The following is a 15,974-nucleotide window of genomic DNA, read 5'->3' as shown; positions in this document are numbered from 1 at the left end:
CCAATAAAGAATGTAGAAGAACATATGTTGTGAATGTTTCCAGCATTCACACCAATGATTTAGAAACTGAGAACGAGTACTCAATGCACATGCACATTTAATGCATCTGTCAGAGAAAATTACTTTACAGAACTCATACAAGGGAAATCAATTTGACTATAAGCATTCAACATCACATAGAAATAGATCTTCTTATATTCTTTTGTAAAGAAAAACACAGAAATTATACTTATACAGTATTGTTTTAACTAGCAGTGATCCAGGATACAATGGACACAATGAACTCTGAACCACAACATATAATTTAATACAAAATGTCAAACTGCTGTGGACCTTTGTGTGTGTGTGTGGCATTATTTCCGAGTCTTGTTCTTCTTCAGTCTTCTTTTGAGTGGGTTATTGATTCCTCTCTGATGCTCTGCTGCCTGCATATGCTTGGTCTCCAATAGCAGAGCGGGCAGGCTGGGCGCCCCATACTGAAAGGGAGGAGGAGAGGAAAGTAGGGAGTCACTATGAGAGTATCAGATAAAGGTAAAGGTAGTTTGTATTGCCAAAGTTGTACCTATGGCCAATACACACAAATAACCAGACAAAATTATTCAGGTAATTGTTTCCATTATTTCTAAAGTAAATATTCACAACATCAGTGTGTGTGTGTGTGTGTGTGTGTGTGTGTGTGTGTGTGAGAATACCGTCTCTTTCTCTTTGGGGTGTTTGTGTCGGTAGTCCAGGTATTGTCTGTTGAGCTCTCTGATGTCGTGCAGAAAGGCTTGGCCTCGTCTCAGATCAGCCAATCGGACTTTAAGTTCAGCTTTCTCCTTCTGCAGCGTCCACACCTGCCTCTCTGCCCTGACCAATCACACACCGTGTAAAGGTCAATGTGAGTAGTTGGACGTGAACAACCTTTACAGGAAGTTTGACTTTTTAAGGGAAGGTATGTCAATAATGATTGTTTTTAACACTGAAAAGACCATTTTTGTGTTAATTATGCATCTAACTGGCAATGCCAGATGTTTTAATGACTAATTCTTTTAACCCTCTGAGACCCACAATAGACCAGTTTTTGTCTTTTTTTACGGGGGTCCAGGGGGTCTTTAGGGGGAGATAGCAGGTCAACAGTAGATGTCACACATACAGACGTAGGCAAAATTGTTGGTACCCTTCCGTTAAAGAAAGAAAAACCAACAATGGTCACTGAAATAACTTGAAACTGACAAAAGTAATAATAAATAAAAATTCACTGAAAATGAACTAATGAAAATCAGCTATTGTTTTTGAATTATGGTTCAGCAGAATCATTTTAAAAAACAAACTAATGAAACTGGCCTAGACAAAAATGATGGTACCCTTAACTTAATATTTTGTTGCACAACCTTTTGAGGCAATCACTGCAATCAAGTGATTTCTGTAACTCTCAATGAGACTTCTGCACCTGTCGACAGGTATTTTGGCCAACTCCTCGTGAGCAAACTGCTCCAGCTGTCTCAGGTTTGAAGGGTGCCTTCTCCAGACTGCATGTTTCAGCTCCTTCCACAGATGTTCAATAGGATTTAGATCCGGGCTCATAGAAGGCCACTTCAGAATAGTCCAATGTTTTGTTCTTAGCCATTCTTGGGTGTTTTTAGCTGTGTTTTGGGTCATTATCCTGTTTGAGGACCCATGACCTGCAACTGAGACCAAGCTTTCTGACACTGGGCAGCACATTTCGCTCCAGAATGCCTTGATAGTCTTGAGATTTCATTGCACCCTGCACAGATTCAAGACACCCTGTGCCAGATGCAACAAAGCAGCCCCATAACATAACCGAGCCTCCTCCATGTTTCACATTAGGTACAGTGTTCTTTTCTTTGGATGCTTCATTTTTGCGTCTGTGAACATAGAGCTGATGTGACTTGCCAAAAAGCTCCAGTTTTGTCTCATCTGTCCAAGGGACATTCTCCCAGAAGCTTTGTGGCTTGTCAATATGCATTTTGGAAAATTCCAATCTCGCTTTTTTATGATTTGGTGTCCTCCTCGGTCGTCTTCCATTAAGTCCACTTTGGCTCAAACAGTGACGGATGGTGCGATCTGACACTGATGTACCTTGACCTTGGAGTTCACCTCTAATCTCTTTGGAAGTTGTTCTGGGCTCTTTGGTTACCATTCGTATTATCCGTCTCTTCAATATGTCATCAATTTTCCTCTTGCGGCCACATCCAGGGAGGTTGGCTACAGTCCCATGGACCTTAAACTTCTGAATAATATGTGCAGCTGTAGTCACAGGAACGTCAAGCTGCTTGGAGATGGTCTTATAGCCTTTACCTTTAACATGAAGGTCTATAATGTTCTTTCTAACCTCCCGAGACAACTCTCTCCTTAGCTTTCTGTGGTCCATGTTCAGTGTGGTACACACCATGATACCAAACAGCACAGTGACTACTTTTTACCCTTTAAATAGGCAGACTGACTGATTACAAGTTTGAAGATACCTGTGATGCTATTTACAGGACACACCTTAGTTTAATATGTCCCTATGGTCAAACTATTTTACATCTTTTCTAGGGGTACCATCATTTTTGTCTAGGCCAGTTTCATTAGTTTGTTTTTTAAAATGATTCTGTTGAACCACAATTCAAAAACAATGTCTGATTTTCAATAGTTAATTTTCAGTAAATTTTTATTTATTATTACTTTTGTCAGTTTCAAGTTATTTCAGTGACTATTGTGGGTTTTTCTCTCTTTAACGGAAGGGTACCAACAATTTTGCCTACGTCTGTAAGTGGTGTACATCATCTGAAAGCTGGGAACCTGAAGACTAATTTGAGATGCAGCTCAGCACTGTGTGTGTCAAATTGTTCTAGTCGAAAAATCAGAAATAAACATGAATTCATGTATGTGATGGCCATTCCCATGCTCTATTATGTCTAGCACTTCTGTTATTTAAACTGCTCAGAAACCCCCTTATTGTCAATCTAGCTAGGAAAGCCATCCATCCTCTGAATGCTCTAGGTCTCTAGTTTGATTCATCCGTCCTCTGAATGCTCTAGGTCTCTAGTTTGATCCATCCATCCTCTGAATGCTCTAGGTCTCTAGTTTAAGCCATCCATCCTCTGAATGCTCTAGGTCTCTAGTTTGATCCATCCATCCTCTGAATGCTCTAGGTCTCTAGTTTGATCCATCCATCCTCTGAATGCTCTAGGTCTCTAGTTTAAGCCATCCATCCTCTGAATGCTCTAGGTCTCTAGTTTGATCCATCCATCCTCTGAATGCTCTAGGTCTCTAGTTTGATCCATCCATCCTCTGAATGCTCTAGGTCTCTAGTTTGAGCCATCCATCCTCTGAATGCTCTAGGTCTCTAGTTTGTGGCTGTAAAGTTTCACAGGGCTGTGATTATCCTAGAGGTCACCACAGGTCATTTCATACAGTGAGGTCAAGTTTCAAGAAATGGCCTCAACACAATGAAATGTCTCCTATGGGGACTAACATCATCACACATGAATACAGTTGGGCTCATTGGATCCACAAGAGTCTCAGATTTACAGTGATACCCAGTTTATGTAATCCATAGAGTGTTTAAGGACCCCAGTATGCAGAAATAATAAAATACACCATTTTATAATAAGCGAAAATAACACATTTATACTGCATTCAAAAACTGCATGTGATTATCATAAAGTGGGCATGTCTGTTAAGGGGAGACTCGTGGGTACCCATAGAACCCATTTTCATTCACATATCTGGAGGTCAGAGGTCAACGGACCCCTTTGAAAATGCCCATGCCATTTTTTCCTTAAATAACCTTTATTAACTTTGGAGCGTTATTTATCCTCCTTCCCAACAAGCTAGCATGACATGTTACCAATAGATTCCTTAGGTTTTCTAGTTTTATATGATGCCTTGACCTTTACTCCTACAGCCTCTGAAAGACAGAGTCTCAGAGGGTTTAAAGGGTTTACTTTTAGTTTATAGACAGTAAAACCTTACAGTAATCTGAGTCTGTTGAAATGAAAACTGGTGTGTTCGTACATCTGAACTGCCTCTCACCTCATCAGCTCATGTTTGGCATCCAACAGTCTCTGTGTCTTTTTATGGATCAAAGAACCCACCTGATCCACACAGACAGAAACAGAGAGCACAGTAAGTACAGGCTGCCATCGAGACCAGAGTATTATCATGTAACAAGACTAAGGGCCTTGACACACCAAGTCGACAGGTTGGGGCCGTCGGTGAGCGTCCATCGGCCTAGTTTTTGCGGTGTGTCCCACACCGTCGGCTGTAGTCTGCCTGGGGCTGAGTTTTTTGGGCTGATTCAGCATGTTGAATCAGCGGCGGAGCCCGTCGGTGAGAGAAATCCCTCAGAAATCAGTGTACGAGAGGAGAAACGGAGGTGAGGAAAGCAAGCCAACGAGTAAAGTCAAGAGGGTGCACAAAAGGCTCTTCTCATTTTTCATCTTCATCTCATCTGATCATTCCAATACACTGATATTTTCACACAACGACATGGCCATCTGGAATGAAACTAAGTGGTGAGTGAGAGTGGTGTGAAAATGGTCGGCAAACGCCGCTTTGTTTCACGTACGTTTCATAACAACGTCTTGTACTGTATATCCGCAGTCCTCGGTCTTCAGGTTTCCCTTCTTTGAAAGACGAATACAGACTACCGCCGCCTTTGCGATGTGTTCGAGTGCAACTTTTTTGCCAAGACAAAGGCGACGTGAGGCGACGCAACAGTCTGTTTTCATCGTTGCTAGTTCTCTGATGTCGGGTTGGTGTGTCTGGGCCTTAAGAGTCTACAGCCATGCTGGCGGCTCTGTGAAGCTGTACAGTGGTGCTCGGAGCTAACACCAGCATGCTAACGTGTTCACAATGACGATGCTCACATGCTGATGTTTAGCAGGTACCGACCAACACTGCCATCCCTAGAGCCATGCCACTAGAATGGCTAAAAGCTGGTTGCCATAGTTACCTTGCCGTTTTCCCTTTTCAGAACTTTGAGTTCCTCGGAGGAAGAGATCTGGAAGAGACAAAACACCGGAGAATATACATGTGTTTGATTATAATTCTGATATTAATCTGTATCGTTCACTCCTGTTTTGATGGATATGTTATAGTATGCATGATCACATTTATTGTTGACTTGATGCATACCACACTGATGACTTAGGGGCTTATTTTGGAGGAAAACACTTCACTATACTTTCTGTGTAACATTTTTGGCATGAAAAGGTGGTTATAGATGATCAGTCAAATCCCAATCGGCACTTTAGATCAATAACACCTCGCTGGAGTTTATGCACATTAGTCTCAAGGTAATGAGGATTAGAAAACTCTGAAAAAGTAGAGCACTGTCTTCCTGTGTTACAGCTGTTTCACAGTTTCTTATATGAACAACACAATGCTTTAACAGTTTAGTAATGTGGTTGTAATTGTCTTCTAGATTCTATAATCTAGATACTGTATATATTATAGATTAGTTTATATATATATTATATCCTGATAAATTGAGTTTTTTTTTCTTTTTCTGGTGTACAAAAGTAAGTCCAAACCTCCAGCTGTCAACCGGAAACATCTTGAAAACTAGTGTGCAGTCGCTCTTTTGCTTCAACTCCTCGGTATCACAAAGTAAATAGAATTTGGAAAGTCTGACCTTTTCCATGAGTTGTTCTTCCACATTGGAGGAGAAAGAATCGATGGACTGTTTGACTACGTTAGACTCCACAGACTCCCTGAAAAACAAACAAAAAGAATATTAACCATCTCCAACTACAATATTTGCAAACAAATATTAAAATTGTGAATGGAAGTAGTTTTTCTGTGGTGACATGATATAAAGGGGTTAGATTACAGAATACTTGTTGGAATATCTTAGTTTACCTGTACTGGTCACAGAACTCTAGGAAGGCATCCAGCACCACCTCTAACTGTGTTCCTCCCTCACCACCTCGTCTCTTCCTCCTCTGCTTATCGGTTTCGGTCTTCTCTGGATCTGCAGATGCGCTGCCTTCACATGGAAGAATTTATGTGGTTTTCATGAAGATCTAGTAAAAAACATTTCTTAGACCTTTTTTGGAAGCTGGAACTACATTTCAAGGAACTAAAAGGTTCCTTCAGCCCACTGGTGTCTGCATTTCCACCGCAGTCTAAAGAACTGTGAAGATTAGACAAATTAGTCCTCTGATGTATGAAAAAGCAACATGACATGAGACGAGGGCTGCTGGTGGTCGCAGCAGTAAACACACTCTGCAGCCTGCAGTTCAGTGCGGCCGCCTGTTTCAAATAAAAAACACATTGGAAAAAAATAAACCTAACAATATTTACTGCTGCATATATTTACTGATGTACGTTGGATGTAATGAATGACATGCAGAGGAGGAAAATTAAACTAAGAGCGTCTGTCTCCACAGTAAATCATCTGCTGAGTGTTTGATGGTTATTTATTTGTGCTATAGAATGTAACCGCCGTGAAACAATGAGAAAATAACTTTTCTTTCTCTCATTCACGGCACCATCACGTTGCCTTCCTCTTCTAACGTTACTACTCGCTCTCGCGATCTCTCTCTGTCTTTTTTTTATGAGTCAAGAAGCCGACAGGGGAGCCCAACTTTACTTTCAATGTTATCAAACAAAGACAAAAGTTCTCCCCTTGTCCTAAAATGGTCCTAAATTGATACTAGAGTACTTCCTTGTTGAAGCAGTACACGAGTTGCAGCGCTGTGTGTGTTTTACCAATCAGCAAGAGTCATCCCTGCAAACTCCACCCTGAAACCCTCGGTACTTTCAGAAAGTACTAACCCCCCCACCAGGGCCCTTTTGGGGGTCAAAAGGACCCATAAAAACACAATGAGTTCCTCAAAAGGTTCTTAGCTCCGGGGTAAAGTTCCTGCGGTGGAAACGGGGCTTTAGATTCATTTTTACATTTATAATGCTTCAGCTGCACTTCAGATGATATGAGGCATCAGGGCTACTGTACTGTATAATAATGGTATAGTAAAAACAAAACAACCTCAAAAGTCCAGTTTATGCTAAGAAGCTATGACTACACCCACATACAACCAACAAGTCAGGACTTTACCTTTAAAGGAATTGCTTTCTTGCTGAGACTTCGATGAGTGCTAGCTTAGCTTAGCATGAAGACTGGAAGCAGGGGAAACGGCTAGCCTGGCTCTGTCCAAAGGTCTTCATGCTAAGCTAAGCTAACCGTCTCCTGGCTCAAGGAGATGAATATTTAATAAATAAAATTAACAGCGATTTGGACCATTATTATAATTTATTAACGTACAAAACGTAAATTAATATGCTCTCCTCGACGCCACCAGAAGTCCTGAAGTCGAACGTGACACAGCAGGGGAAAAAAACAGGAAGGCCAGTGCACCAGCAAGGCATACTGGCAATGGGGAAGGAGTCCATCGCTTATTTTTAGCGGGTTTTCCCACGTTTAAAAAAACCTGCATATTTGGCTAAGTTTTGTGGGAGATGGGTATATTCCTCAGCAATAAAACACATAAGCATATTTTCCAAAATGCGAAACTATTCCTTTAAACAGGGTTGAAACATAACACTTAAGAATCAACTTTGAAGGTGTTTGACTTTGCAGCTTAGCCTCTGGTGCTCTTTCCCCTTACCTGATGAAGACTTTCTAGATTCAAACTTATCAGACGAAGACTTTCTGGTTCCGCCCAAACTGTACAATTTGGCCTTCTTTGGACTTGGGCACTGAATAAATGACACAAAGAAAAGGAAAAGTCACAATGTAGTCCACATTCCTGTGGATGCTGGGTTCCTAGCTACAACAATCTGCAGAATTTAGTCCATACCCAGCTCTGGTCTTCATCCCCCTCCTCCTCCGAGGACAGGACTTTCTTGCGTTTCTGCTGGGCGGTGCCAGAGTCAGATTTCCCCTGGAAGAAAAAACATAGCATAACATTGTCTCAGTATACAGTATGTACAGTCTCCACTTAAAGGTCCCATATTGTAAAAAGTGAGATTGTCATGTCTTTTATATTATAAAGCAGGTTTAAGTAATTTATAAATACTGTTAAACTATCAAAACGCTCAATATACGGAGAAATACACACAGCCCGTATTCAGAAATTGTGCATTTGAAACAAGCCGTTAGGATTTCTGTCCATTTGTGATGTCACAAATATACAATATATAGATCATTACACGGTTTTAAACATAAACATTCTAAACGTGTCCCAGTTTATTTCCTGTTGCAGTGTATGTAAATAACATCAGCTGACAGGAAGTAAAACATGGACCCAAGCTGTTGCCTAGCAATGCAATTCAGTTGAAATGCACTAAAACAGAGCGTTTCAGACAGAGGGTGAGGAAAATAAAGTTTTTTTCAAACATAACAGCATGTAAACATGTTCTAGTAGAAACACAAAATACAAGTATGAACCTGAAAATGAGCACGATATGGGACCTTTAACGAGTCATACAACAGGTTCCTATGATATTAGCACAACTGTGGTATACTATAGACACTATGCTTGTTACTGGAGACATTTATCATTTCTTACGTGTGGCTCAGGGTCACTGGACATTCCACTTCCCGATCCACTCTTGCTCTTTTTGCCTTTCTTCATCTGCTGATTTTTCACCAGCCTTGTTGGGACACAGAGACAAATAAATCATTTGATGGGAATACAGGATATTAACAAACATGATAGACAAGTGCAAGGCCATGCAACCATATCTAAAATACATCTATTTTTCTGTATAATGTTTTTAAACAATAAATATCTTTGAAGATTTGTAACTTATAATGTTCGAAGTTAACCTGTGATGTGATAGATTAGTGCTTGTGCAACAATGACTTGATACTTTCAATGTTGTCTTCTAGAGGAGTGTTCTGCCTCCCATGATTGGTCCAGCTGTGTGACCTGATTGACTTCCAGTCAAGCAGATCACAAGCACCTGAGTGGTGATGTGTCTGTGTCCACATACAGCCTGTTCTGCTTTGTGATGCTGACTTGACAATGCCTGACGAAGATCTCTGTTAGATTGAAACGTTGCTTCGTTAAAATTGTCGGGAACTACCTATGCAGTGTGCGGATCCTGTTTTCTGATTTTTTGCCTTGTGTCGATCCAGCACCTGTAAAAACCTTTCGGATGTGCGTGCAGCGCTATGTGACCTCACCCTGCTGCAGACGTCCCTCCAGCACTTCTCCTGCTCCTCTTTTTCTTCTCCTCTTCCTCCTCATTCTGTCCATCCCTCTCTGTCACCTTCCTCTTCGCGGCAGCTCCACCCTGTTTAACAGTAGTCTTCGCCGTCTGAGGAATCGCCTTTCTTTCAGCTTTTCCTCTGTTCATCTGTTTGTCCTTTTTCTTCTCCTCTTCCTCCTCATTCTCGCCATCGCTCTCTGTCTGCTTGCTCTTCGCAGCAGCTCCACGCTGTTTAACAGTAGTCTTCGTCGTCTGAGGAATCTCCTTTCTTTCAGCTTTTCCTCTGTTCATCTGTTTGTCCTTTTTCTTCTCCTCTTCCTCCTCATTCTCGCCATCGCTCTCTGTCTGCTTGCTCTTCGCAGCAGCTCCACGCTGTTTAACAGTAGTCTTCGTCGTCTGAGGAATCTCCTTTCTCCCGGTCTTTCCTCCGTTCATCCCTTCCTCCTCTAAGATGCCTAAAACTTCCTCCATGGCGGTGCTGTGCAGAGGGTTACCTAGACAACAGAAGAGATCTCTGGTCAGCACAAAACTGGTGGTTTAACATTAGACTATGGAAACAAGGTGATCTAAATAAACTGAGAAGAAATTGAAGAAAATGTAGGAAGAAACAGAGGCAAACATGAAGAAAACTGTTTGAACAAGTGCTGCTGTAAAATAATTGTACTTACTTTGTCAGAACTGTAACACAATATTAGGAGTAGAACAAACAATATCAAACACAATACATTATTGATCCACTTTTAATAGTGTCAAGGTAGTCCATTAACTTAATTAAGTATGAATAATAGCTCTTTCCTCCATTTATAACATATAGTTTAGCAACTATATTGGATTGCTGTGTTTGTTTCAAAAATCCATTATTTTCAAGGTGTTAAATTCAAATGGTTCATTGCTTTTTAAAGACTTATGGAGAAATAATGACACCGACATGGATAATTATGAGCTGTACAGTGTGAAGGACTCACCATAATTCTGCTGCAGTCCCTCCAGGAAGCTAGCTCTCTCTATAGCAGACAGGTTGGGAGAATCCGCATTATCATTAGATGAACCTTTCTGGATTTGAACACAGAGAAAAAAAAAAATCAAATTCCATAATATACAGTCGATCAAGCTAGCTTTATACAGCAAGGTGTAATAACACATCAACATGTTGCATGGTATGAAGGACGGAACCTGGCAAAATAAAAACTAAAGTAATAAATAAAGAAATTACTCAATAAATAAATATGTCATTAAATGTAGCAAAGAATATTTAAATAAATGCAGCCATTAATTAAAAAATAAAATGTGACATGCATTGATATTTCTGTTTTAATTCGTTTTATTGAATTTATTAAATTTATTGATTTATCTTTGTATTAATTCCCTTATTTATTTACTTTTCTGTTTATTTTCCATTTTATTTATTTTTAAGTTGATTTATTTATGCATTTATTTTTTTAAATGTATGTATACAATTTCTGCAGGATTTCCCCTTTGCATTTCAACCCTTATTTATTTCCCCAAACTTATTTATTTATGTATTCTTTTCATTAATTTGTTTTTACATCAAATATATAAATAAATTTAAAGATTAATACAAATAAATAAATAAAAGGGAAAATTAAATAGAAGAGTAAATAAATAAGGGGATTAATACAAAGATAAATGAATACAGAAGCAATGGCTACATTTATTTTTAATATTATTTTCACAAAGTTTAATGACATATCTATTTATTTATTGAGTCATTTATTTATTCATATATTTTTGATTTTGGCAGGTTCTGTCCTCCATAGCATGGAAATCCCCTCCTCGTTGTTTTTACAGAGAGAAGAAAAACACAGTTGACAAGGGAATAACCCATTTTCATCCCTTTCAAAAATAAATTGTCAATACAAATTTCCATTAAATCATAGTGCACTTCAATTTTTATCAAATCAGTAGTGCAAATGCTCCAGTGACCATTGACCAACTCACTTGTCTCATCTCAAGTTGTGGCACCGTGAGCTCTCTGGCTCCTCTGCCCTTTTTGGCTCCTCTGCCCTTTTTGGCACTGTGGAAACAAAGAAAACAGGACAACTTCATTATCACCATCATTATTCTCAATATGTGTGCCATCGCCACCATCTGGTGACACCTACCAACCAAAGGACTGCTTCCTGAGTCGTTGAGCATCCTCCTGCTGAAGTGACACTGAGTCCCATCAGCTCCAGGCCAGTGTTTGATGCTGACCACAAACCTCATCCTGTTATCTAGCTGTTATGTGGCTAACCTCAAACCAGATGTATTCATTCAGTACTGTAGCACATTCACTGCTCAGCTGATTGTCTTATAAATGTGACCGCGTGCATTTGTAAGTAGTTAACACTTAGTTCTTCTGCCATTTGGTATGCTGATATCACCACACAACAAACAAAGCCCTTACGTTTCTGCCAGTATGACCGCTGTCCTTCCACACACCTTTTTCCAAATGACAGTAAAGTGATTAACTGGTGGTTGCGTTACGAACAGCACGAGTTAGCTAGCTAACCCTGGAGGTTGTACTTCAGCTTGTTTAACTTCACCTACAGGCTGAAACCAGCTCCATGGAAACCAGCTCCATGGAAACCAGCAGCACAACAGGCGACAGGTCTGTAGAACAACTGTGTAACGTTACTAATATGAATAAATATGAATTTGTAATGTGTAACGTTGCAATTACATAACTCATAATTGATAACTCTCACCTCATTTGGAGCCACTGTAGTTTAGTGAAGTAACACGTTGGTTTTATAAACACTCCGTCAGCAGAACACATCCATGATAAACAGCTTCAACAGCTTCCCGCACAATGGTTCAAGTTCCGGACTGTACCATTCCTGATATACACACAGGGGGGGAGGTCGTTCCATTTATTTTGACGAAAAGGTTACATCTTAAAATGAGAGGTTATGTGGATGAAATAACAAGGATTTAGTCCTAATTTTATGGCGATGTAGCACGGAGCAGTTTACTTAAAATAAGTATTTGCACTGAAAATGTGTAAAAAAAAAAAAAAAAAGTATCTATCCCTCGCGGGGTAGTTTAAATGTCGGTCCTACGGAGAGCGACAGGGTTCAGTGTCTGCTCTCAGCTGGTATTGAGTCGTGTCTAGAAGGGAACCAGGAACTTGGAGAAACACTAGTGAGATGGTTCAGGTTCGGCATTTACCTCCTGGGACACTCGAGAGCAGCCATAATACATCTTTAATACATCTTTAATACATCCATAGAGCATCCTTCACGGAAGTCTTTACCGACCGACACGCCCCCGTATTGGATATCAGTTACTGATTGGACGCTGCTGCCGACCGGACTGATCTGATAACTTTACCTCTCATCATCACTGGAGTTTCATACTGGAGTGAAGACAGATCACAGATTAAACATTTTATATTTTAGTTGTCATCTGATTCACCATCTAGTTAAAATCAGTGTCAGTTGTAGGTGTTGCAGCAGCAGAAGGACCTGCAGTATCTCTCCTTCACACACCGCGGCTGAAGGAGCTTTATAACACCTGATGAACGGACCTAAAACATCTTTCTACTTTTATTAGAAAGGTTTTTCTTTTCATGATCTGTTATTTCTCCTGTTAACTTTTATTAAGGATACAGTTATAGTCAGAGAGAGAAGGAAGGTCTGTCTTTTACACCTTTTACATCATTTAAATCAGTTGATGGGGAGACGCTGGTGTTGCTGCCACCACCTACCTACATACTGTCTCATACAGAGGTAACAGTAAAAGCAACCTGTGGTATACACTGGCTGGCATGTCATCTGTGTTTCCTGATCATGGATTAAAGAGTCAATTTACTTGTTTTATTTTGTCAGGTGGAGGCCCTAGATGATGAGACACTGTCAGTGTGCTCTGAGAGAGCTTTCGGGTACACTTTAGTCTTCTGTTAGCACTTTTATGCAGTTTTCAGTTTGCCCATCTTAACACAAGTGTGGACACTCACCACAGATGGCTTAAATAAAGTTCAATAGATTTATCTTAAATTACCTGCAAATGGTGGTGGTCTGCACATGGGACTAATAAATGCTCTCTATCTTAAAATGAATCCATTGCTTTGATAATTTAGCAGGAAGAGGGGAATCCTCCTCTCCTTGAGCCTGTGGCCTCCACATCTAGGCAAAGACGGTCACAAGTGGTAATGAAGTAACCTTATTTTTAAGTATTTGTAGTCGATGCGATATGTGCACCTTTCTTTAAGTGGACATTGCAAAAGGACTTCTTAAATGTTAAAGCAACTCATGTTATGTGCTTTGTGTTTCAGGTCAGAGCAGACAATGTGAGGGCCCTATACAAAAGGACACTGGAACTGGATATAGAAATAAAACAATTAGAAATACATCACAAACACATCCTAATAAACAAAGCAAAACTGGAGGTGGAGAAATTAGAGCACGAAAAGACGGTAATTCAGTAACAATTTATTTCCAGGCAGGGGAAACAATTAAACAATTGTATTTCCCTTTTTTCCAGGAACGGGAGAACCGAAGATAAAAAATAAAGACTTCAAAATTCAAAGAAAAAAGGCCTGTTTTATTAGTTCATGAAAAAAATGTCTGTGTGATGGCCTGTCTCACAGCTCTGCCAGTAGGGTGGTCAAGGGTGATGGGGTCCACAACATCAGGGGGTTGTTCGTGTACTGGAGGGGCTCTCTCCTTCCTGATACTGGCGATATTGTGTAGTACAACACAGGCCGTGACGATCCAACACGCTCGATCGGGGGCCACTTTGAGGCCACGCAGGCAAGCAAAGCGTGCCTTAATTATTCCAAATGTCATTTCTATCCTGACCCTGGTTTTGGTGAGGGCCACGTTGAATCTAGTTTGTGGCCCTGCATTAGGGTCAGGATATATATATAATATTTTCTAACACTACGGACATAGACCTTTAAAAAAATCACCATGAGACTTGGTCCCTCCAAAGTGGCCCGACCAACCCCCTGGCTCATGGACTATCACTCTATCTCCCCTGAAACGTCCACATTTTTGTTATATACATACGTGTGCCTGTCTCCAACACGCCTGTTGATGTGCAGAACAAACTGTGTAGAATAACTAATCATAATGACATGTTTGATGTGCACATAAGCACGGAGGCGTTCTGTGGTTATTTTACAACAGTCTGACTATTGGTCTGGTTGAACAAAATGTAATTGCAGTTCAGCAGTGACATCATCACTCCAGATACTGCAGATTTAACAGATACCTGCTGTCTTCAGACGGCTGTAAAGAGAGTCACCAGAGTAAAGGTAAAATACCTTCAGTACAGTTCTATTGTCATGACTGACAGAGCTTTATTCTGTCTAGCTGGCATTAATGTCATAATCGCTGGTTGAAAAATCAGCATTATCATGATGTCGAACAAATAAACTAAATTACATATACTACCAAATAGGCTAGAAATGATTAAAAAGCATCATAAACCACCAAACAGAATACAGTAAGTTAGTGATTTCAGTTTTTTAAGTGAACTCAGGCTGATTAATCCTCATATTAGACTATGATGTCTGAAGGTTGGCAAACATGCTGATCAACCATACTTATTTATCATTGATCATGATTATTGACTTGACTTTTCATCTATAAATGCATCAAAATTGAGAATTTGACTGCTCAACTTTTTGAAAAAAGAAAAAAAAAATGCTTGGGGGGTTGAGGAGTGATGACCTCTGACCCCTGTGGTGGGTAACGTCACAGAAGGCCTCCTCATAAAATGCACTGACTTCACTGATACCGAATCTCCCTCCAGACTAAATTGAAAAGCTGACGGCCCCTCAGTATGATCTGATCAATACCACGCTGGCAGATTGATTTGTTGACTGTGTAATGTCACAGGAATGATAAATTCCATTGGTGGTGTATTAATGTAGTCAACAATGAACAACAGCTATGAAACTGAACATTAGCGTGATAATGTTGTAGAATGTGAAGTTATTAGTAGCCTACTCTGAAACGGTCAACAGTCATTTGGTAATGTGAGGTGGGGAACTCTGCTGGAAAGAACCACAAAGGTGATTTCCACATAGAATTAATTTGGCTTTTAATTCACGCTGCAAAACTAAATAGTACATCACAAAAAATATTTAAAAAAATACAATACATTATCTTAATGTGAATTTGCCAGGCTCTGCATTGCCCATGCCTGGAAAAATATAAAAAAAGGATTGTGTACCTTTGTGTCTTTTGAGAGCTAGATCATAGAGCATTATGAACATATTCACTGCTTAATAACTGTGAAATAATCTTATTCAGATAAGCTACAGTAGCCTTCTATCATCCTTTCTATGTATCTGGCTCCAACTGGACTCCAGTCTGGAGCATGGGAGCATGAAATAGACTACTGGTCCCATGGTACACTCTACTGGGTGAAAACAGAACTACAACTACCAGGCTACAGCCTTCCTAGAGGAGTGTGAGGGATCAGGTGGAAGTGTCAGGTACTAGCCACAAAGAAAACATAAAGAAACAGCCCATAGTAAGAGTGTGAGAGAGAAAAGTGTCAATTACGTGAGAGTTCTGTATAACATCTGTAGAGACCCTCCCTGTAATTTATCACGCACTTTGTGTTAATGAAAAGAACAAAACAAAAAAAACATCTATTTATGTAGCTATGTATGTATTTATTTGTGTATTTATTTAGCCTATTTATCTTATCCTATCGGGTTTGCCAGATCCTGTGCTTAAAGAATGTTACATTTTTATAGAATGACCACACTATCTTCTTGGCTTTTATTTTGACATGTTTGCTTTTAGTTCCGGGTCACGTGACAGCCGCTCTTCGTTCTTCGATTCAAAAGGAAAAATGACAGAAAT

The 15,974-nt window shown here is 40.0% G+C and overlaps 1 protein-coding gene across 2 annotated transcripts; it reads right to left on the bottom strand.

The window, feature by feature from the left end:
- Nucleotides 1–79: 79 nt before the first annotated feature.
- cenpu (centromere protein U) lies at nucleotides 80–12,016 on the bottom strand. Of its 2 annotated transcripts, none has more exons than XM_074647746.1 (13): nucleotides 11,859–12,016; nucleotides 11,110–11,185; nucleotides 10,116–10,203; nucleotides 9,125–9,644; nucleotides 8,505–8,589; nucleotides 7,794–7,877; nucleotides 7,602–7,692; nucleotides 5,854–5,980; nucleotides 5,627–5,705; nucleotides 4,946–4,993; nucleotides 4,024–4,085; nucleotides 693–849; nucleotides 80–476 (listed from the first exon to the last, which is right to left on the bottom strand). In XM_074647746.1, exons 1-13 carry the CDS (start codon nucleotides 11,927–11,929, stop codon nucleotides 354–356), a joined length of 1,611 nt encoding a protein of 536 aa, XP_074503847.1. In that variant the 5' UTR covers nucleotides 11,930–12,016; the 3' UTR covers nucleotides 80–353. The 2 variants fall into 2 exon arrangements, with proteins under 2 accessions (XP_074503847.1, XP_074503848.1); XM_074647747.1 differs by having other exon boundaries at nucleotides 10,116–10,154; nucleotides 11,859–11,998.
- Nucleotides 12,017–15,974: the final 3,958 nt, after the last annotated feature.

The sequence above is a fragment of the Sebastes fasciatus genome, chromosome 10, assembly GCF_043250625.1.
Source record: "Sebastes fasciatus isolate fSebFas1 chromosome 10, fSebFas1.pri, whole genome shotgun sequence".
Taxonomy (NCBI): Eukaryota; Metazoa; Chordata; class Actinopteri; order Perciformes; family Sebastidae; genus Sebastes; species Sebastes fasciatus.
The sequence above is the reverse complement of the archived record's forward strand: the minus strand, read 5'-3'. Positions and strand labels throughout refer to the sequence as shown.